Source organism: Pseudopipra pipra, chromosome 10, assembly GCF_036250125.1.
Source record: "Pseudopipra pipra isolate bDixPip1 chromosome 10, bDixPip1.hap1, whole genome shotgun sequence".
Taxonomy (NCBI): domain Eukaryota; kingdom Metazoa; phylum Chordata; class Aves; order Passeriformes; family Pipridae; genus Pseudopipra; species Pseudopipra pipra.
This window is the reverse complement of record NC_087558.1, coordinates 10,981,223-11,005,475: the sequence shown is the minus strand read 5'-3', so window position 1 is coordinate 11,005,475 and position 24,253 is coordinate 10,981,223. Positions and strand designations below refer to the sequence as shown.

Here is a 24,253-nt window from a genome sequence, read left to right as displayed (position 1 = left end):
TAAAACCAGAATAAATGCTTTTTCTCCAGCACATAAGGAACAAATTATTACCTCATTGTCTTCAGTGATTATTCAAGCAATGCATTTAAATGTTCAGGGAGAAGAATGTTTGCTAAAATATTGTTATGTAACATGGGGAAAATGACTAATTCTGCCCTCGATCTTTTCCTATTTTGCTCCAAGTAAGAGTCACTAGAACTTACTCTCTGGTCGAAGCAGCAGCACGACTAAATTCTGACCCAATTCCCCCAGTGGCTTTTACAGTGGGCCAATCCTATCCCGGGCAGCTGAGCGATTCCAGAATTACTGAGCATAACTGTCTTCTGAATCAGTCCTTCAGGGCTGCATATTTCCAAAGACAGGTGGAATAAACAACACACATTTCTCCATGCTCCCTGGTGACGGAGGTCAGAGATCACTTACTTCCAGTTCCTCATGACTTGTGAGGAGTCTGGAGCCTTACACATAAGCCAAGTGGGGCCAACTCCATCCAGCAGTTGTATGCATATTTTAGCAACTGCTGATTCATGGAATGAGTTTGCTACATGAATTCATCTCCTGACAGCAGGTGCAGAAGTTATTGAAGACCTGTTCTGTGTATCCTTATTTCCAGTCCATTTGCATCAACTGTATACATAAGAGACAAATAGACCTGTCTGTTCTTACAGACACTCACAAGAAGCAGCCATTTTCCTACCCCAGTGGAAAAAAACCCAAACAACAAAAAAGAAACTTGAGACTGAAAAACTTTCAATGGCCTTTTTAAGCTGTGACACAATCCAAACTGTAATGGAGTGAAAACTGTTTGCCATACACAGAATGAAGGTGACACTGACCCTAGGGTATATTCACATAAGAGGTCTTAGTCACACTGGTAAGAAAAAATGCCGTTTAAAGCTTCAGAAATGCCCGTGAGTTCCCTTCCTAAATGAAAATTTGCATGGGAAATGTCCAACTCTGCCACACTTTTGAGAATCAGCTTTTCAGTAGTAGGGGAAAAAAAAAAAAGGAAAAACCTGTTCTTGGGGTTTCCATTCAAAGCTTTAAAATTCCATCCTTCAAAACCTGTGATTAAAGACTTTCATTCTGGAGAATAACTGGGATGAAACCAGAAATTGTCAATGATCTTCAGCTCTAAATCCATTTCTTGTGTAACTTTGTCCCTAAATCACTGGAGAGGCAGTGGTGGGATTTAGGTCTCACAGGGCTGTGTTGCCCCATCAGGTGATACAGTCCTCATCAGGCTGAGATTGTGGTTTTATCCTTCCTATAACCTCCAACAAGGACATAATACTGTGCATGATTAGATAGGCTGGAGAAGTCTACATCTTGCTTAGCTTGGAGTTAAGAGGGAGAAAAGTTATTGAAATCAAGTATTTGGGATATATACAGATATTTCCATAGCCAGAATCCAGCACCTTGGAGCTAACCCTTTAACATTTTCCCCCTTTTCCAAAGACTGAGGTTCAAAGGCACTCATGAAGCTTGTGTCACTGCATTAACCTGTACTGGTGACATTTACCCAAACTGCCACAGAAATCCTCCTAATCATCACCCACTGGACACCTGTTACAGCACTTCTGTTATTTTTAATTAACAACAGCTGAAGTAAAATTACCAGTTCAGTCCTCAGTGAGTCTGACTTGAATCCATATCCCCTCAGCAACAGAGAGGTCTCCTGTCAGTGGAGGAAAATGCATCAGCCTGCTAAAGGATGGCGAGGCAAAAAGCCCCTGACCATACCAGAAATTTTCAGAAGGCAAACAAGACTCCTTCTCCAGCTAGAGCACTAGGGCTTATTTTGCAATTAGAAAAGAGAAGATAAAGGGACAAGCAAATTTCCTGCTGTGATTGGGCATTTGCAATACAGTCCCTATAACTACATCTCATTCCTAGCGGTACCAGTCTACACAGTACTGGGTTATTATGTAGTGTCTTGGACTGCTTGGAGGTAATAAGCATTCACCGAAAATGGACTGCTATTAGCCACTGGCAAAAGCTGATTATAGCAGTGCCAGCACTGGAATATGTTTTCCACCCATTTACAAGAGGAGTAAAATAACAGGAGAAAAAAAAATCACATTTGCCAGTGTTTGGAGCGTAGTGTGCTCTACATACAATTATCAAGAGAATGACAGGAAATTGACCCATTTACTCAGAAAAGTTCCTATCGTGTTCTGCACTATTTCATTTCATGCCCATTTGAGAACAAGTCATTTCTCTTCAGGGCAGAAGATAAATTGTCAGCTCGTACACACATCTCTTTTCATTGCCAGGCACAAAAATATCACAAAGAAACATTTTCCTGCTCTCTGCTTAATTTTCTTCTTCTTCTTCATCTTCTCTAATAAATGGTGCTAACTATAAAAGTCAACGGACTGTAAATAAACTCAATTCTATTCTTACCTTACCTTATGATTGATTTTTGGACATAATGTATTCCACCCACAAGGTCTCTTGTCTGATTCAACCACTTTTCTCAGTACCACAGAAAAATCAGATAACAACCTCAGTGAAATAGCTTTATGTAAAAACAGAAACATTTGGCAACCACAGTTTTCTTAATGGCACGTTGTAATACACGTTACATTGCATTAGGGCCCAGCAGACAGGCTTTGTGTCAGCACAGAGAGCGCGTGTCCTGCGGTGGGAGCTCTGTGCATTTAGGCAGAGGGGCTGCCAGCAGTGCCATTACAGAAACAGCAGCATGAAGTGGTGCTTGGATTATCCTATATATGCCTTGTACAGGGTGTGGGAAAGCTCTAGCCATCTTTCCAGCTGAGCCCTTACTTACCCTATCATCTGACCCAACCAGTTCTCCTCTCACACTGAACGTGCTTGAGGCTCACAGCCATCAAACGCCATTCTGGTCCTCAGCCCTCAGCTGGTGTGTTTGTTCCTTCACACCAGTTTCTTGAGGTTTAAATTAGAGCAGCTCCACAAATCCCAAGTTCACACAGCTTTTCCTGCAGCTAGCATGTTGGCCAGCACACCTCAGCTTATCCTCCAGCCCTTGCTCTGCAAGGTCCACAGTGCACAGTGCTGAACACACTGTTCATTTGCTCTAGGACTTTATATTCAATCTGATCACTCAACACTGTTCTTTCCCCTGGATATTAGCTTCCCTGTGCTCTTCCATCCTGGAGCATCATTTCTAGGAGGGAAAATTACCAATCACTTGGAGCAAGAAATGAGATGGGGAAGGGAGCCCAGAGTCAGCACCAGCCTCACTAGTTCTAACACTTCAATCCTAGATTTAGAGCAGCAAGCCCCATGTTTTGCAGAGAAACCAGTCATAGTCAAAGCTATGGCCAGAATAACACTTTCTATGATGGAAATATGTGATGGAAATATCAGAATATCAGCCTGCATAGTGCAAAGGAAAGAAGAGCCTTTCTTCTCAAGCAAGCAGAATATTCAAGGTTCTACTAATTTACACTCAGACTACTTCCCCCCCACCCCCTCAAAACCTGTTTCCCGGTTAGGAAAAGGGATTAGCAAAGTAACAAAAGGAAAAGTTTCTAGGTCATGAATCATACAGAAATTATAGCCAAAACCAAATTGTTGGGGTCTGCTCTTTGTCCCAGCGAAAAGCTGTTTGCTGCTGCTTAGTACAGAACCCAGCTGCCTCTGAAACCCAGAGTCTGCACACGCCTACAGGGAATGTGAAAAAGAGGTAGAGAGAAATAAAACAGCTCCCTGCCTCTCAGTGAGGCTGACAGCATGGACCTCTGGACATGTGCAAGAAAACAGCAGAGATCATTACCTGTTTGGGAATAGGATTGCGGTTGGCCCCTGTGAGGGCACCCAGATTCCCTCAACTCCCTAGAAGAACAGTGAAAGCATTAAGAGACACTTTTACCTTCCTGTGTTCATCAGCTGAGGAAAGAATTTCCTGTGGCTGATCATACATTTTAGCACCAAGGTAGTGACTGTCATCTAGCTGCAAACATCTGCCTCCAGCCTGGGGTAGAGCCCAACTCTGACCACGGGACCTTGGGCACTGGCACTGACAGCTGCAGGATGGGATGGTGGTCCCTCACAGTCATGGGAACATGAACCTTGCTGAAATGGGATCCAGCACTGGGGTGCCAGCTCCTGACTGGCAGGCTCCTGCTATGTGCCAACTCCAGCCAGTCCTCCTCCCAGCTATCCTCCCTGCCTGCTCAAAGCCCACAAAGCTCTTTGGGTCTGTTAGCTACCATGAGGAGCTGAGCTCTTCTCTTAAGGTCAGATTCAAAGCCCACCAACCCACATATCTGTGGCAATTTTTCAACTCATAGGATACAGTTCCAGTTTTCATTAGGCAATTGCTTGCTGCTTATCCACAGACCAGGCTCATTGGGTCTCTCTTGCTCACTTAGAAGACAAGCAAATTCCTCCTAACATTGAGGAAAAAAAAAGACATGGCTCTTCAAATGCATACTCCACTCCCTCTCCTTGCTTCCTATTTCTTTGTTTATAAATGTTGAAGTATGAGTTCCATACTGTTGCCACAGCTCTGAAGCCACATTGATTCCCACACAAGGCTGAGAGCAGAGATGTGACCCATTCACCACCCATACAGGAGAAATCTCCATTGCACACAAGAAAATTCGCTTCACTTCATACATCAATGCTCACCTTCTCTCAACGTGAAAAAAAAATGAAAGAAGAAAGGAAACAAATATCTTCCTCTGCCAATACATGCATATAACATGGACAAATATTTTGGAAAAATTGAAGAATCTGTAGATGGAGGGGTTGGTGCCAGACTTTAAAAATTATTAAACATTATGTACAAAGAAAACATAATGAGCTCCTATGGGATGTAGAAAAAATTACCCATGAATGAGAGGAAAATGGATAACCACTCCTGGGTTTGCCACTGGTGAATTATTTAATAATCACTCCCCAGCAGATGGAATATATTTATCCACCCCATTGGAGCACACTTTGCAATTTATTTACACTGCTTTAAAATATGATTATTTATTTAAAAAATAAACAAGGTATCCACAAGGGAAAAGGGAAGCAAACACAAGCTTAGAGGAGGGGGAAAGCATGTTTTGAGCATTTCAGTTCATTTTAGGGAATTTCCACTTCTTTACTTCTACTTTAAAAACCAGACATTGAAAACTCTTTTGATCAAGTCAGTCTAGATTCCTCACACACTTAAGCAGATCACTATGAGATGGGGTCTATGTGTCTTACACTTTCATTAGCCACATTGTCTTGGGCACCAGAAATCTGATGCAGCTTCTATTAATATCAAAGAAAACATGGAAATTGGGATCCATGGGACCAGGCCCATACCTTGGACTAATTTGATTTACAGTCTCTAGCTTGTCTAAGCTAAGTGACTCTACACCCATGGTTCAAACAGCACTCAGCCTTGCCATTTAATTAGCTACTTATTCTAAAATGCAAAGGGTACCATTTAGCAAAATTTGAAAATGCAAAAGGTACCCTTTAGTACCGTGTAAGTACATAAGTATCCTGCCTGCTCCCAAAATTAAAATAGCAATTGTGAACAAAAGAGTCTGCCCACTCAACAGCAAAGTGTGCTACTGATAACTGCAGACTGATTTGGACAAACCTGAGGGAAAGTCTACGAAAGGAACAAATACCTTTCCTAGGAAAATGACAAATCATTTCAGACTGAATTCAGGCTTCCAGATTCTTCCAGTGCAAGTCTGTGTGCATGTGCAGGTATACATTAGCCACGGAAGGCTGCACAGAAACTCTATTACCCGGCTGGGCACGGATGTTTTTAGGAGTCAGAAGTCATCTGGGAGAGAGGAGGTCAAGAGAGACTCCACTCTGTTACACATACTTTACTTTTCATGTTACATATACTTTACAAGGTTTTTATACTTTGCCCACAGAAAACAAAAACCAAACCCAATCCCTGAACTACTATCCTCTCACCAAAGAAAAATCTGTTCATCACTCTTCACAGTTTTTCAAAAATCCATTCTGATTTTCCTTAAGACGAGTGAAGTTTATTTACAGATCTCAAATGTAGGAGAGTCCCATGGTGAAACCATCAATAGTTACTGGAGACGTAACACTTTATAAAGTGACTAAAGAATAAGATTATTTAGGAGTAAGAGTTTAAGTCTCATTGTCGAGAGTGGGTTAGCAAAACAAAGGCAGCAAATTTCTCAGTCATTTATGTGCTTTTGAAAATGTTTCTCCAGGACTTCAAGATAATTTCTCTCCCATACCTTGCTTCCACTCCCCAGACCAAGAAAATCTGCAGATAATATGAATCAAGAATAGATATTTTGTAAAAGGTATCACCTTAAAAAATAGAAATCTGTTAGACTAAAATCCAACTGCAGGCATGGATGTCAATGCTTTACCAGCTAGCTAGTTCAGTAAAAGGGCTGCTCTATAAATTCTCCAGTATAGTGAATGTTATACATCTTTAATGTTGAAATGAACTACTAGAATACTATTGCTTAGTTCAGATTGAGGAGAACAAATCAACGTGTCCTCCTTACTGAGAAAGGGGTCAAACATAAGCAAATCCTCTCTTGAACTGAGAGTGCTGCATTTTTTAACAAAAAATCCAAACTGACCTCTAAAATCTCAACACCCTGGAAGAGCAAGAGCAAGTTCACTGCATATTATTTCTGTAAAGACACATACCAGATTTCAAAGATTACTTCCACCACAACAATCTAACAATGATTACAGACAATACAGATGTGGATGTCTGCTGGGATGTGGACAATACAGACAAGGGAACAAAGGGATACCCTACACACTCCTGAGAAAGCAAAATGGAAGTGTCGAACACCTCATGTAGAGTTATGCACTCATTTATTTTAAAGACAGAAAGGATTACATACATCTACATAAAGGAAAGAAAAAGTGTTTAAACAACAATAAAAAAAGATTTAGTGGCATTAATAAAGAACTCCCTTAAACCAGCATGTCACCATTAAAGTAATTAATAGGGCATGCAAGACACTTCAGCAGAAAGTGAGCAGTTGCTCACATTAGAGCCTTTTAAGTTTTCACATGACCTCAAGACAGACTAAGGCATTCCCGTACAAAACTACCCTCTAAACAGAGATGGGGGCATTCAAGTCTATAAAAGAGTGATTTTAAAATTTAACTGATATGGTCTAAGTCTAAAATGCAAAGGTTAAGGGAATATTAGAAGGGCAATAATTCTATCTGATTAAACTTTTATCCGAAGTAACAATAAAATGTTCAAAATGAATTAAGGATTTTATTAACAGATGCAGAGGCTCTATAAAAGAGTTTGAAATCTAAGTACTAGAGAGGAGAGGGTTTTTTTTTTTTTTGTCTGGGTAGAGGTGATATTGCTATAAAACTTTAATCTTATTGCCATGCCACAGTGAAAGTAAAACTGTCAGAGGTAATAGAGCAAATCAGGACTGCTTTCTCTCCCTGTTCTGTGTTGCAAGGGCCTCTTTCCAGCATATAAGAATATGCACATTCTATGTCTGGCATTGATACTATAGATGACAGACTCATGTAGACAGGTTATGGGCTGACGATTCACTTGGACTTCTGCTGGTTGCAATAGTCCCAGTATGGTAAGTACAGGCAAGTTATATGGATCATTCCAAATGAGTACTGAGCAAAAATTGGTGCTATGCCACCAGGGACTCTTCAGAACATTTTAGCCTTTCCAAAATGCAATTAACTATTTCAGGATAGTTTCAGGCATTTTAGTTGTTTATTGCTACCTGTATGTAGTAAGAGGATTACACCAATTTCTGAGCTCTTGAACAAAGGCATTTCACTACTTTAGAATGATCAAATTTAGGCCAGCCATAAAACTATGGTACAGGATAAAATACAAGACTTTTGTGAAAATTATTACTAAAAGCAGGATATATATATGACTTAGAGCAGAGCTCAGCTCCATCAGGGCATCTATCAGCCAGATTTAGGCCATCACTAATTCTTCCTTCTGTTTTGCTGCCGCTAAATTCTGGCATCTTGGTTGCCTTGGTGATGGCTGCAATGTCTGTGGCAGATGCACTGGAAGACATCCTGCAAAAGGGTTTGGCTTTTCTGTGAATTCTTGAGCCTTTTGAATGTTGGCAGGAGTGCCGTGATAGCCACCTGTTCCACCACCCTCCAACCCACCAATGTCAGCATCGGGCAAAACCTGCCCCCAGCCCAACCCTGTCACACACCACATCCTCCCCGTGAGGATCCAGGGCTCAACCTCTCTCAGTCCCTGCAAAGCCCCAAGCAAGCCCAAAAGGCAGCTTCAGGGATGCCCACACCCTTCTTTTGCCTGGCAGTACCCACGAGAAAACCACAGCTCCTAAGAGGAGCAACTGACTGCGAATTGCCAGGGAGACTAGCATGTCAAACAAATATTTTTCTTTTCACAACAGAACATAAATATTTGGCAGCACATTTAATTTAAAAAGTCTAGAAGTTACTCAAAGAGAGTGGTGAATGTTGTTATGATGTTCGTTTGCTTCCTAAAATATGACCACTCACAGATGGCTTGCTGTAGGAAATATTAAATAAATTTTTAAAGTGTTGTCTGACTTGAACACAGATTGCATTTACACAGATACCTTTGTTGGTGGAATGCCAAGATGGTGTATTGGTTAAAATACAACCTTAAATAAAAAAACTACCTTGTCAGGAGCTAATGGAATATTCATACTTAAAATCTCAATCCCTGATAACATCTGAGTGTTAATTTGTATTTCAACACTGTTATTTTTTACCCCTCTTGCTATATTTCCCTTCACAAACAAGGGAAAATATCCAGGCTTGATCAGTAGCAACTTTTAGGATTTGTGCACAATAACCCTTATTTTTGATATTTTCAGAGCACTTTAAAAAGATGGGAGGCACCGCAGGTCTCACTAGCCATGTTAACCAACGTGCTCTCTGGTCCTGTGAAGGCAGCTACGTACCAGTGCACAATAATCTCGTCCCCTCCCCAGGAAATGCTACAGCACCAGAGTTGAGCTATAATCTGGGTTTCCTTCTGTCCAAAATACCCCAGTGGATGATTTACCTCTTCTTTCAATACTGTACTTCGCCCCACAGCTTTGTAATCAACGCAGATGAGAAGAAACAACAGTCTCAAAATTTGCTTTGCCCCTATGTGAGTACCAAGCACTCTCTATACTCTTAGAATCAATAAACTTTGTCTCCTGTCATCATTCCCATTTGTTGCGCTTTCTCTACAATGGCATTATTTTGTTCTTTTTTCTAACCAGAAATCTCCCAAGACCACTGGGGTTTGTGTGTGTGATGGCGAGTTAAACAGTTTCCTCCACTGCAAACAAACACCACACGCAGGCAAACCACGTCCTGGAGTGAAGAACAGAGGCAAGACGCTAGAGGGAGGATCAAACCACAGACTGAGCTTTTGCCAGAGCAAATTCCTTGGAATGTGGCTTCACCAAGGAGACGGCTCAAGTGGCACACTGCAAGAGGCTGCTGGCCTCTCTGGCACACAGGCTTGCAAACTGCTGTCTGGACTGAAGGAAGAGGGCATCTAGAACTGAGAGTGAGACAAGACTTTGTTCTCTGCAACGCTGCTAAGGGGAAACCATACCTGCTCAATCCAAACACACCCATTCCATGACAGATTCAGCTCTGTTACCCACAGATATTGCAGCCTGGTTGCAAGGCCTTTACCAGCAGCTCTGCACAGGAGCAGTGGTGAACAAAACTGTTTATTTACTTCAGTGAGTTCTCATTTTTTTATGTCTGGACATTGCAGCACTTTGACATCACTGCATTAGAAAGGACAGAACTCCCTAATACACAGATGTGATGGAAACGTACACCTAAATTACAGGCCCAATTTCAAATAAATCACAGCCTTTCCAAAATAATTGTCTTCAGCAGTTTGAATTGACAAATAACTATGCAGGGTTACAAGAGAGCAGCAGGACTTCATGGAAAGGAACACTGTCATAGTATCTCCCACCCTCCTCGGTTTTTCAAGAGCCCTCAGTCAGCTTTCAGCTGCTTGTTCATATTCATGTCCAGGCTCTAAACAGCAGTGGTTAGAAGAGGGGAAGAAAAGAAAAGTAGCTCCTTCACCTGAAGATCTTTGCAGGCTGAACTGCAACTAGAAAATTGGTAGAAACTAGGTAGAAAATTGGGACGTGGAAAACCTGAGCTGTACAGTGCAAGATGTGTTTGTGGTCCTGTATGTGTTTGTGGTCCTGGATAAGTCACTCAAGTTCAGAACAGGAAGAAGCAGGACTAGAAAACACTCCTGGGTCTGCCCTTGCCTAAATTTTAATTGTTTTTAAAAGATGTTTACCCCACCTGTCCTTGACGGCTTCCAACAATGGAGATCCATGCTCTAAACAAACTGCATTTAATTTTCTTAGGGTCAGATCTCCATCTGCAATATGGAGGCAATGCTGTTGCCTTTTCCCTAGACTTGCTGTCTACCAAGAAGGTCTTTGGAGGCAGACACTGTCAATCACTGACAGTGAATGAGAGTTTATTAAAGTGGGATCTCTAAATGCTACTTGGGTAGCAAAGGGTGAAAACAGCAAGTAGTTTATTGAGGAGGTGGTGAAATACAATTGAAAGAAAAGAGATGAACGCTGTAAACACAGGATGTGACTTGCCATCTAATACTCATCTACACTTGACTGTAAATGAGGAAGATTTTCCTGCTACTACAAAGATGTAGGTGCATAAGACTTTATTCTTTCCTTATAGCTGTTTCTTCTAAGTTGCAAAGGTAGACAAGTGTTGGGATACCTTCTACAGGGAAGGCTCAACACAATGACAAGTCAATGCTGAATGACTTCACCATCCCCTCAACTGTAGTATGATCCATAAACGGATGTATAGCCAGGAGCCATAAAATCCCATTAGTCCTGCAGAAAGAGGGACTATTCCAAAGAATATACAGTTGGTCAGTGGAATTCACCCCGCAGGGCGAGAAATTCACTGAATGGAAGCACCTGGTCCTTCACAGTATCATCATTTCAGTCACTAAGAACTCCCTCCAGAAAATTTCCCTTGGTATAGTTTTTCTAGATTATACATGTCAAATCAATGCCTAGTTCATATAATCAAAATATGAAAAATGCTTCTAATTATAAAAGCACAAGGCAGAGACAAGAAAACAATTCAAGTTGTTATGGGTGTCAGCACATGGAGGAGGAAAGATCAGGATTCCTGCATTCTAGCAAGTCACCACAAAGGTCTGAAGCAAGGCTAATAAGGACATATTTTTAACTATGGCCTATGAAAAAGAATGGGAAGTGATCCATCCCTAGCAAAACTTTTCACCATCAAAATATCACTGAACTACTTCATCAGCACTTCATGCCCAATCTTCCAACACAGATTTATCTATTAAAATGCTGTCCAGCAGTATGGTAACTTTTCCAAAAATATCCCCCTCGTAACACTACCAGCATTGGTAGCATAGAGTTTCTTTACCTCCACAGTCCATAGCTGGTCTTCCTCTAAAGCAACACTCTAGCCAGCTTTCTGGAAAGTCAATTATACCAAGGTATGTTGCTCTCAGAGAATCCATCGCCAAGGTGAGCCCAGTGCAATTCTTGGCAGGGCTCATCCTCGTTGTCTTCCAAGAGCACTATGAATTTTCTCTCTTACAGGCTTGGTTTGTCCTCTGTCCTTGTTGGACAGCAAGATGAATTGGCTCTGTTTTCTTTAATATTAGCCTCTGGGTCTCCACAGAGGAGTTCCTATATAGAATTACCTCATCATCTCATTCTCTACTTTCTTTGTAAATCCAGTTTAGAAAGGAGATTATAGATCACTGATGACTCCCCCACCCACCCCTACAAAGGAACTTTTTTCCCCCATCTCATTACAAAATAAGAGGCATGACCCATCTCCTATAATAGCTAGTAGGCCTCTTAAAAAACAGATGCAGGCTTTCAGAGGGTCAGCTAAGTTCAGCTGTCCCAGTTCTGATAGAAGCTGCTTCATCGACATATTCTCTCACACACACATTTTTGTACCTCCTAGACTTGGACTCCTGGAAGCTCCAGGTGCAGCTTATGCAAGAGTATCCCATCCTCCTCTATCTCTGCCCTGATTGCACAAGACCATTTACCACTCGAAGTAGTAGCGTTGACCTTACGGCCACCAGTCCTTCACCTTCCATCTGTATCTTTTGTATCAACTGTTGCTGGGTGGTATCAATAGAAAGGGCCATAACTCTTAAGGGATTTATTAATTTTTCATTTTTACAAATGATCAGTTTACCAGAAGTAACAGTCTTCCCTTGCCACAATATTTTTCCAAAGGAATTACCAACTGGGCCTAGACTGTCGAAATTATCAAAACTAATAATCAATAAGAATAAAACACACCTGTAAGCAAACCAAACACTCTTGACCTGTTTTTTGTCTGCTATGCCCATGGACCACTTCTGTCGTGGGTAAGAAATACCCAGGGCAGGATCCTGCTGCTGCCTGGCACAGCCCAGCTGCATCTCTCTGCTACAGGAGCTGAGACTTAATGTTTTTCGATCCACGGGTCACAGGTTCAGCTCCCTGCTGCCGATGACTCACACAGGAGCACCAACTAAAACTAGCAACACCAGCTCTTTTCTAGGAGAGGACTGAAGAGAAGCATTGATCTCAATGAAATATTTCCAGGGCAGAAAAATTCCACCACATAAAGAGTGCGTGACTTCTCTTTAGTTTATTTTATATTTTTGTTCCAGTTGTCATTTTGAATTCAAACTCTTTGGAAAGCAGGCATAATAGTCTTAATGATCCCATTGAGCAGTTTAAATTCAAATTGTGGAGCACTCGCAATACCATGCTGGCAGCACTTTCCATAAATTACTCTCAAATTCAATACGTTGCTTGACAAAAACAAGAATAAAAGGCTTTCTACTTTAAAAAGAAGAAAACTTGTATCATAAAAAAAAAATATCTTTAAATTATAGTTTCTCTTTTCTGGTCCAATTTAAATTGTTACATAGTTGCTAAATTAGTGCTGTAATCCCTGCTTACAAATTGCAGAATTATTTTTTAAAAATAGATGCAGTTTTACTGCAGGGATCAACCTTACACTTTAGACCATATGTGCTGGAGGAAGCTGCTCTTGCACAGCCTTCAACCAAACACACTCACGTGCCCACACAGGGCGAGGTTTACAATACCAGTCAACTGAAGCCAATAGCAGTCTTACCAGAGACTTCAATTAGCACAAATTGAGTTAACACTGACATTTCAGAATGATTAGTAAATTCAAGCTTTCCCAGGATGCTCAATGGCACCAGTGGCTCTAGTCGTACCATTTCTTAAAATATCAGCATTTCTCTTGTGTTCTGTTCTGAACTACCTTCTCCTACTGAACTAGAGCCACTGATAGGCCAGGAAGTTAGACACTTGTAAGAGAGAAAAACCTCTAAGATATACTGGGTTTTTCCCTCACAGAACAAGTAATTGGGGGAAAAAGAAAAAAAAAACAAACAAACAGTGGATCACTATGGTCCTGACTTTAAAGTTACAGAAAAGCAGTAATCAGGACATGACTTCCAAGCACAATTCTTCCTCCTTAAAGCTCTTTCACAGCTTTAGTACTACAGAAAGATGAGCTTCACCTGTAAAATCCTTGTAAGTGATCTCTGAGGATGGGTTTAAGGTCACGTCATCAGTATCTCCCAACACACAGCAGAAACAGGAAACCTCAATTCCTGGCTCTCCATAGGGCACTGCAGAGCATACCCACCATTTCCCCCCCACTCTAAGCTAGACAGACATGAGAGTTTCTTTCTTCTCCTTGAATCGCTCATCATTTCTAACCCACTACTTCTCTGAACTCTTTCAGCTGACCCAGGCTATTTCTGCTTTCCTGTACCCTTCCCAATCACACCATGGTCCTCTCCTCAGGTAGGTCACATTGACTTGGACACAAACAGAAGAAACCCTCAGAGGCCAGGAGCATCTGCAAGATCTCTCTGTGTCCTGTGTTAACTGCAGGAGCTCAGTCCTTCTCAGCCCTCAGAGTTCATATCTCCAACTGCCAACCACCAGACTGCCAGGAGAGGGGATAAAGAACGGAGGAGAATTTCCATGTCCTGGAGAAAGCTATCTGGACATCAAAGAACATCCCATTCACAAAACAGCAGCATCACTCTTGCCAGACTGGTGTGTCTGGTTAACCTTGTGTTCAGTCCTTATGATAACACGGTATTTGGAAAGCAGACAGCTGGCACTGCTCTAACATCTTGCTTTTCAGTCTTTTATAACAACAATTCCAGTGATATTACTTTTAACCTTTTCCTTGCTCTGAGTCCAGTGCTAAAATCTCTTCCACTACTTAAGAGAGAGCAGACCAAATGGTTTTTTGTTGGTAATTTGCCCTGTAAGGGAGGGAAAAAATATACTGATAACAGACGCCAGACACAGCATTCAGCACGTGCACAGCAGTACACTGGTTACACTGGAACCCCTATCATGATATTTCAGATGTTACTTGACCGTCGTAATGACTAGGAAACATCTGTCTCCTATTAACACTTTAGTTTTTACAGTTGCTTTTAGTTCAGCAGAAGTGTCTTAATGGAGAAGACTGGTACTCTTTTAGAAATAACATCAATAATGAAAGAATCCTTGGATGCAGAGCAAAACCAGCAAACACATTGGCAACAGAACTCGCTGCACTCGTAAGATGTAACAGGAAATGATAGTGATGGACTTCTGGGGGGCAGGGGCTGTGGTGTGAAAGAAATTAACTCTGGTACTCAAATTCCCATTAGGAAAAATGTTTATTTTCAAACAGATCTCCTTAGATGTTATTTCAGACTTTTGGGGAATTTCATCTTAACTGGGTCACTGATAAATAAAACCAGAAACAAAAACAAAGAAAAGCCCTTCTGCAGGCTATTTAGGCTTGGTATTGACTAACCAGTAATTAAATACAGCTCTTCACAGTAATCTTAATTATGGCTTCACTGCACCACAACTAAGAGTCACATAACAAACCGAGAAGATTAGCCAATTCTAATTGTTGAAAAACATTTATTTTTATTTTTGTGCATAGTTTTTGTGTGTGTAAGGCCACAAGTCACACAAGTGAATTATTAAAAAATAATCAAAGACTTCAATAATTTATATCTCACAATTAGGCAAGTACTATAGTTTATTTTCATTATATAAATGAAGCCTCCATGGCTTGCATCAGAGGTCAAGAGTTTTGGACCTAGGAAAATGGGGATGTGTGCTAGAAATCAGTGTGAATTAGGCAGACCAGTAAACAAGTTTCATTGAATTACTCAGACTTATGCCAGCTGAAAACCCTGTTTTCTCAGTTGGCCGCTGCCATGAATTAGGTGTGCAGTCTTGGGCTAGTCACATAGGCTGCACCTTTCATGGGAATTAGGTCCAGAGGTATCTGAGTCTAGGCACTTCAGTCTCATTGACTTCCTACAGATCGAGGGTTCCTAGTATCCAAGCTGTTTTCTGATCATAGGACTTGAAGAAGCTCCAAAAAAAAATAATAATAATAAAAAAATCTGAGGCCACAATTCAGCAGAATCCTTAAGCACAGGCTAGATTTTAAGCAGGTCATTAACTCTCACTGAGTTCAGTATAACTGCATCACACATCTAAAGGCATCTAAAGACAAAAGCATTCAGACTCTGCCTCATCAATTTAAGGGTCCCCAATTCATCTGCAAGAATCTGCAAGCCTAGCTCAAGGCTTCAGTGTACTTAGGCATTCATTATCCTTCTGAAGCCAATGCAGACCTCATTCCACTGAAAAATCAATGAGACATATGCTCTAGGACACAAATTCCTCAGGCCCAAAGCCAGTAGCATGGCAGGTGCTTAGATCCCTTGTAGATCTGGCTTTCAGCACAGCTGAGTCCTGAGCTTTCTGAAAGGTTCTGAGACTTAGGCTTCCAACTCTTGCTCCTTCCACATTTAAGAGTTTAATGTGTGCTTGGCTTTTTGGTTTTTTCTTTACTGCCTCAGATTGCCAGATTCCAGCTTCCCATTTCCCACTCACAGTAACAGCTGTCCAGCTACACATACACAGCCCCATCAGCATTGCCATCCTTTCCCCTGCATGTGCAGCAGCAGATGGATCCAGACGTGTTTTGGGTTAAGTCCATAACCAGGTTTTTGTGGACTGCGTGGATAAACACTTAAAGGTCCCTTCTGGTTATATAAAAAGAAGCTATTAAACGTTTACTCTTTCCTCTGTACTCAGAGCTGCAAAGCCATATCACAGAATGTACAAACGCAGATGCAACCAGGCAATTATCGTTCCTTTATCCCTTAAATAGATAGAAGATAAATTTGAAAGAAAATGAGGAACAGAATCCTTCTCCCTTTCCTTTTTTATCCTTTTATCTCCCAATGTAGGAAGTTTACTGAACCCTTGCCAACAATTCACTCAGGCTAATGAAGTGTATAAGTAATGGGATTAAATAATCTTAAACCATTACTACAGTGTCTAATGCAGATGTTTTCCCAAACTAAAGCAGATGAGTGGTGAAGAATGCGTGCTTGATTTAAAAAAGAGGAAAAGAAAGTATCAATCTGCAAGCAGATGAAGTCAATTCCAGCCTGAAGTCAATGAAATGTTTAATTCCAGTTACATAAAGTTGCTCCGATTATATTATGCATGCACCTTCCTAAAGTCTGCAGTGCTTCGCACATGGTCAAACTTGTCACAAAATGAACCTTAAATTTTTTATGGTGCAATCATTTTAGTGCAAACAAAAATAGAAATGATTCAAAAGATAGATATTCCATCAAAAGATCATTTAGCTTTTAAAAACAAATTAACAAGGCCCATCTATCACTGCCATTGTAAATAAGACAGAATCTGCCCTTTTTATGTTCAATATTTCAGTAATAATCCCACTGTAAAGGCTCTGCAGAAATAGAGAGAACAATGGGATATCGGTGGCATTTTCAAAAATACGTATTATTGCTCTAATTATTACTGGAATGCAGAAACATCAAGTAAAGCATCAATTTTTACTTTCAGAAGTGCAAGTCCAATTCTGCAAGGGTCTCAGGCCCAGTGTCTATAAGTACTTAGAACTGGACGTTTAGAGAAAGACCTATCAACACTCCCAGAATGTTTTGGTGCTTGGTACTCTAAGATACAAGGATTACCCTCATATCCTGGATGTGTAGGTCACACTAAGGTAAGGCCTCAGGCATGTTACGTGATGTTTCTTTAATTTGCACCTGTGCAATTGGTTCCAGCAGCTCTTACAGGAGCCCCTCACAAGATGCAGCTCCTCAGAGCAACTGTTAATTGTTTTCTTTAAGACCTTGTTGGAGGCATGAAATGAAATTTTAGGGCAAGGTAAGTTTCAAAAGATATCTAATCCGAAGACTCCTAGTTCAGTAGAAAAATTTCCATCAAACAATGTAAAGGCTTTTATTTTAGAGAGAATTTTTATATTCTCTGCTCTCTTGCATCCCACCTCCTTAATCGTAGTGGGCACCACAGTCTGTAAACTTTTTGGTATCAGGTTTCCCAATACAGAAAACTAAGGACAACACTACTGCTAAAAAAATCACTGCATCGTCTGCTCCTTACAGAAATGAAAAATGACAAAAAGCATCTATTTCCCCTGCTGTGCTTTCCCCTGTCCCATTTCTTTTTGGAGACACGTCAGACAAGGAAAAGAGATTCATCCAGTAAGTTGAAAATATCAGAGTTCTTCTGAATACCATGGAAAAACCTGGTGCCCACGGTACTGCCACAGGATTGTCAGATTTTAACTGTAAGGCAACTCTACAGCAAGAAGGAAATCAATGTTTCCAATGTCTGTGCATTAAAGCCAGGACACAAAGAAGAACAGGTACTTACAATATAGCAGGGTTCACAGTAGGCTTTCTTCTCCACTGCATAGAAAGGCTGTCCCCTCAGCTTGCTTTTGCACATCATGCAGGTGAAACACTCCACATGGAAGACCTGGTCCATGGCCGTGCAACCGGTGCCTTCTCCAACAACATTCTCCCCACAGCGGGCACAGCGGCCTGTCAGCAAAGGGAATGGATGTGAGTCAAAGCAAGCTCCTGCTCTCAGCTGCAGGGAAGGACCTTCCACACACCTGTGCTGCACAGGTGTAAGGGGGACACAGCAGCTCAAACAACAGAGGAGCAATTTGTGCCACTTGCTGGCAAAGATCCACCACCACTGTAAGGCACTCTGGTGCTGGCCCATAAGAAAAGATCTAGAAAGGACTGAAACTGGCTCCCAAGACTGCACTGATATCAGTTCTGCTGCTGCTGCTAGCCAGTGTTCACTGTAAGGAGGCTGAGCCTCAGATACAAACCACCCAGCTATCACCTAACCCAGCTATACAGTCATCCTCAGCTCATCAGTTAGATGTGATAAACCTGTGCCTAAAGCTTTGGCTTCCACGTTAAAGGATTTTGTGGTAGGATGCCTGATAAAAGCTGCCTGGTGGTAGTAGAGTTGCTACCATTTAAAGAGTAGTTTTTGCTTGTACAGCTTAAACCAATTCTCTCAATGAAGCCAATTACTTTTTTTTCTGTTCAAAGATTAATAAGGATTAAGATATTGTGTCTATTTAAAGCACAGAAAGTATTCCTAAGGAAACTGAGGTATGGATACTTTATTCTTACCATCCTTCAAGAAAGGTGTATCAGAACCTGCTAGTAAAGACTCTAAGTATAGACAAGCCTTAAGAGCCCTGTCTGTTTCTGAAAAAGGTCCTAATGTCACATAGAAATGAATAACAAAAAATCTGCAGACACACACACATATACAAAAGGCTTCCTGCCTTGTTCAGATTGTTGTTAAAAATGTTATGTGGCAGACAGATTTCAAGTGAAGACAAGATTTTCTTAGATCATGGGAAAGACATTTTCCTAGGAAAGATTGTGGTGCAGAGATGATGGAAGAGGTGGGTGGAAGGCACACCCATGCCATTTTTCTCTGTCATTCAAGTTCTGGAAAATGGGTCTGAGGTCCATACCCAATGATCAATGTTGAAAATGGAAGGTATTAAGGACAACCTCAGGCACTCTATGCACGAGAAATCCACCAAAGGTAACAGAGCAACTGTGGCCTGGGACATTGCCCCATCCAAAATGGTACTGTCCAGTTTCAGACTGACTGTGGTGTCTCCAGTCATGGGGCCCTGCAATTCTTGAAGGCTCCATGGATAGAGTGCTACAGTCACCGAGAGTGGGAAGGAGGGGAAGGGAGGCAAGAGCTGAGGCACAAGCAGGAAGGCAGACTGAGTTCAATACAGAATTATTTGCAAATGCATACACAAATAATATGTATCTGATAATAATTAAATAATCCAGCAACTATATGATGTTCTCTCATACCACAGTCTGTGTTTATTGGGCTTTTCAAGCATATATTGCACAACTTCCTTAAAGGACTTGGACATGTCTTGTCATCCCAGGAGCAGGGCTGCTGTCCTTAGGCAGTGCACTGTCAACATCCCTCACAACTTCTTTCCTGCCTGTCCCAGACTCCAGTAAACTATGTTCAGGGAACAAAGCATGTAAGCTACTTTTGGATCCCTCAGGATGTGGCAGGATGATATATATACACATTTGAGATATATTAGGAAAGCTTGGAAAAAAACCCCAGATCGTTATGATTTGCTACAATGGCATAACCGTAGTTGGCTTTATACAGGACAGACAGTTCCTGACACAAACAGCTCCCAGCCTGAGCAATCTGGAGAGAGAAGTCACCAGATGAATCCAGACAAGCCTGGAAAGCCCCCAAAAAGGAATTAATAATGCTGTATGTGAACTTAACTTTCTTTAGCATTTGTTATTAGTGTTTTGATTGACAGTGTTGTGCTTTAATTACTCCACTGTAGCATTTGTAGTGAGGACTCCTTTTTTATGAGCAGAGAAGGAATGCAGGTTTCCCACCATGGTGGTGAGGCTACAGAGCATGGGGGAAGAATAGAAAAAACCACGAGGACTAGGAAGCAAAAAAAACCCCAAACCCAGTGGACAGTATCACAGGAGCAGCACTGCACTGGAAGGAGGCAGAAGACACCTACTGTGTACACCACAGGAGCTGCATGTACCACGAGAGAGCACCACTCAGTCCTGCATGTGGACAAGACCGAGCGTGCTCCAGGGCCTTCTCCAAACGTCTCGTGTAGCTGGGCTGTAATACGAAGAGACGTCTGGGGAGCAGTTAATATCTCTATATATAAAACATGAAATTGAAAGCCATTAGTGTATTACTTTACACAGTGTTTTTCCAGAGGGAATATTCCACTGAAGAATTTATTTTCCCTAGTGTGCCATTCTGTGATCATCCGGTATTATTTTTATGAGGCATTTGGACATGGAATAATGTAGTGTCTATGCAAACATTTCTCAGCTTTCTTTGTTAACATCTGAGCAGAACATGTGGGAATCTTTTCTTCCCCTCCTCCTCTTCTCACATTCATAATTTAGCCAGCTCTGGTATACTTCAGCATTTATTTTCCTCTTTGACCAGGCATCTCTCCATTTGCTGAAGAAGCTGCCTACATGTAGACCATACTTCTGGCTGTACCTGTGCTGGGAGACCTGGGTCTGTTTCCTAACTCAAATACATCCTCTTGTAATTTCTGACAAGTCACTCAGTGCCTTTGTACCTCTGTCCTCTCTTCCAGCAAAAGGTACATCTTCTCTGTCTCCCAAAGGTGCCCTGAGGCTACATTCCTCCATAACTCTGAGGCATTCCCCAGCTAACTATTGGTGGTCAGATACAAACCAAAGAGTAGCATAACACAAGCCTTGGCCAACTTCCCCCCTTTAAGTTGGTTTCCTTAGGCTTTCCTTCCTCTTCCTGGGTTTTTCCACAGAAGATTCCCATTCAGGCAGTGACAGACTTAACCTGTCTACATTTATGAGAAGTCCAGTTTCTGCGATTAAGTACACAGACAGAAATACTCCTGTAAACTGTCACACAGGAAAGCTTAAAGAAAGCTTCCTTTTTTATAAGTTTATATGCAAATTATAACACTGTGACCTTGAGCAAACCATGTTTTTCATGAGACATGGTCACTCCAGTGAGAATCAAAACACAAGCTCTGTGCCTAGCAGCTCTCCCAACTGACTCACTCACCCAAAAGGTAAAAGCAAATAAGCCAAAATATTCAAATTTGGAAGCTTACAGTTAGGTGGCTGGATCCATGTGAAGGTATGTGGGCATATACACAACCGATCCGGCTTGAAGTGATGTGACCACTGGAGACTGCACCTTCTGCAGAACTCACAGGACTTCTGCAAAAGCTGGTCTCTTCTCCCAACTCCTGCATCTTGCTCAAATTTAGTTGAAAATGGCTATTAGCTTCAAGTGTTAGTGAGGGAGGAATTGACAAGCAGACAGGCACATGCACACAGGCAGTGCGATTGCACAAGCCTCATTTCCTTAGAAAACCAGAAAAACCCCACTAAAAACAATGTATCTATCATTATGTCTGATAAAAACAAAACAAAGGTCTGCTTTTCCTGCTTGCCAGTTACCAACAGCGAAGGTATTTGTGGTTGGGCTCACCACAATTAAGTGCCCACACATGTTCCCCATTTTAATATTTTCATACTGGCTGAAATAACCCAGTCTGTTGTGTGCAGAATACCCGTTAGTGAATACAGAACAAGTTGCACTGCTTATTGGGAAAGAAGTAGCAAAGTTTGCAAGACTCAAGAACAAACAGATTGCACAAAAAAAGATTACACAAATAATCTAAGAGAAAAATAGCAGGCAGCGTATTACAGTAGAAACACAGAACAACGTGACCCATTTGCTTCCCACAGAGACAAACAGCACTTAAAAGGCAGCTTAAAGACAAAGGACAAAATTAGCACTAAACTGCATGAAGATGAAACTATGTCATTTCAACATTCTTCTTTTGCCCCTTCAGCCCTTTTCAGATCCTTTTTCAAGATCACTTCAGCAAGACTAGAAGGCGATACATTGGCAGCAAGCCTGGGAGACCGGAGTCCTCTATTTTTGCATGAAAGAGGTTCATAACCTTGGCTGTGCCATGGACCTTCCTTCAGCATTGCCTGGCTGCCACATGTTGGTCTTACCTTGAGGGGACATACAGAAGTGTCCACAGAGGCTTCCCTGCTGAAAATGCCACCATAAGTGAGTGGATCACATGGAAACACTTCAGCAGCTGAAAGGATACATCAGCTACTATACTTGATTCTGAAACCTCCTCATTTACTGTCTTCTATTGTGTAAAAAATTTGAAATATTGCAAATCTGAAGGAAGAGGGGGAAGGGAGGAAAGGAGCTCATATTGGTCATGATGTCATGTTCTAACTTCTCGTTATTTTATTACTATTATTACATGCTTTTTGCCTATACCACCACAGATCCTGGAACAGTCCCATTGTGCTGGATACTGGAAAAACAGAGAATTCAAAGAAGGGCCCAACTACAGGAGTTTACAATCTAATACAAGCACTAACAACTGGGTAGAGATAGGAAATAGAAGGAAGCAATCAGACAAAACAGTCAGCAAGGAAAACTGTGGTCTCAGCACACTAAATATTTTATTGTTGACAAGGAGTCTGTAGACAGCCCAGCAAAGGAAAAGGTTAAGGGAGAATTTGAAAGAGGACCCGGAGGGACTTTAAAGGAAGTTTAATGGGATACTTCTGAGAGAAGGACAAAGACAGAACAAAAGGGAATGTAAGTGCTTGAAGACTGAACATAGACACTTTCAGATGGAAAGGATGAGTTGGTATGTCACTAGAGAATACTAGATGAAAAAGGGTGGGAATAGGTCATTACAGGTCATTCAGGTCATGCAGGTAAAGACATGAAGCTTCTGTTTGATATGATGCAGAAATGAAACCAGAGGAGAGACATTCAGGAGCTGGAGTCAATGATCCTTGTGGGCCCCTTACAACTCAGGATATTCTATGATTCTACAATTAAGAGGCAGGAATGATCTGGCCTAAGTTACAGCTAGAGAGTTATTTCTGCAGCTAGTTGAGGATGAAGAGGGAGAAATCACATTTTTTGAAAAGGATGTTGCAGAGATTCAAGGTCACTGGAGCTTGGATGCAGGTTTTATCTGTGAAGATGAACAGAAAAGGCCATAATCTGAGCTGTTACTCAGCAAGAGTTTTAAGATTTGGCCAGAAACGGGGCATGATCTTGAGATAAGGAATTAGATACCGGGCGTCCAACCTTATCTGGGACATGTGTCACTTTCAAACATCAGATTAAGAATGTGAGCCAATCAAACATCCACCACTGGATGGATGATGGAATAGGTATATGCCATACTAATGCTTATAGCATAATATTCTCATAGCAATCACATTGGAACCAAAGACAGAAGTAAGGTAACTCCATCCAGCTTGCCTGAGATGCTCCTGTTTGCCCATTCAAAGACTGCATTAGGCTTTTTTAGGCTACAGCATTATTTATCTGTCATACCTACTTAGACACTAAGCCACTGGGGGCACTGGCTGTCTCCTGCTAATGTGATGTACAGTGCCTAACATAGGCAATTCAGGCAGTAACTACAGATGTCAAGAGTAAAGAAAGCAGAGAAAAAAATGTGGAAACCTCTCCACAAAAGGTTTAAATTAATGAATTCAAAGCATGCATTCTACATAGAGAAGAGATAGGGGATAATTTTCTGATAAAAGCATCAAAGTAGGAAGGTTTTGCATTTGCTGAAATGTGGGGAAAAAACGTTGATATCTCAAAAAACTCTGGTTGATGGAAAAAACTGTTTCCCACCTAACTGTACTGTGGGAATATACCACAAGGTCATATCCTCAGTGTCTATCAATTACACAATTTCCCTTGATCAGCTAAGTGTATTCCCCGGTTGTCACTGCAGCCCTGATGCACTATGCAAGAAAGAACTAAAAAAATAAAGCATGCTGCCATTACAAAACTGTACCAAGAACATTTTTAAAATACATAAATACATTGAACAAAATATCTCACTAAAAGTTTCCCTGGCAGCCTCAAGACACCCAGTATTTCCGCTGTGTTATTTTTCTAATCATCTCTGTTTAGAGTTCGCCAGCGAATGCATTTTAGAGATTCATGACACATTCTGCTTTTGGATGGCTTTGAATCAGCTGGCAGTAAATGTGGAAAAATCATTATTCCTAATGAAGAAATATTGATGACAAAACAGCATTTCGAGGACAACGTTGACCATAAGTCAACAGTGTAGGAAGACTTTCCCCTCTCTCCCTCCTCTTTCCTAATGACTTTCATCCAAGGATTTTCAAACATTTCCCAAGCATGTGGGATTCCTCAGGACACCTATGTCAGAC

The 24,253-nt window shown here is 41.3% G+C and overlaps 1 protein-coding gene across 6 annotated transcripts in view; it reads right to left on the bottom strand.

The window, feature by feature from the left end:
- Positions 1 to 24,253, bottom strand: part of LPP (LIM domain containing preferred translocation partner in lipoma) — a 330,413-nt gene that overhangs the window by 38,749 nt on the left and 267,411 nt on the right. For all 6 annotated transcript variants that reach the window (XM_064666206.1, XM_064666205.1, XM_064666203.1 and 3 more), the window contains one exon: positions 17,805 to 17,974. In XM_064666206.1, the coding sequence (XP_064522276.1) occupies positions 17,805 to 17,974 (170 nt within the window). The remainder of the gene's footprint in view (positions 1 to 17,804; positions 17,975 to 24,253) is intronic.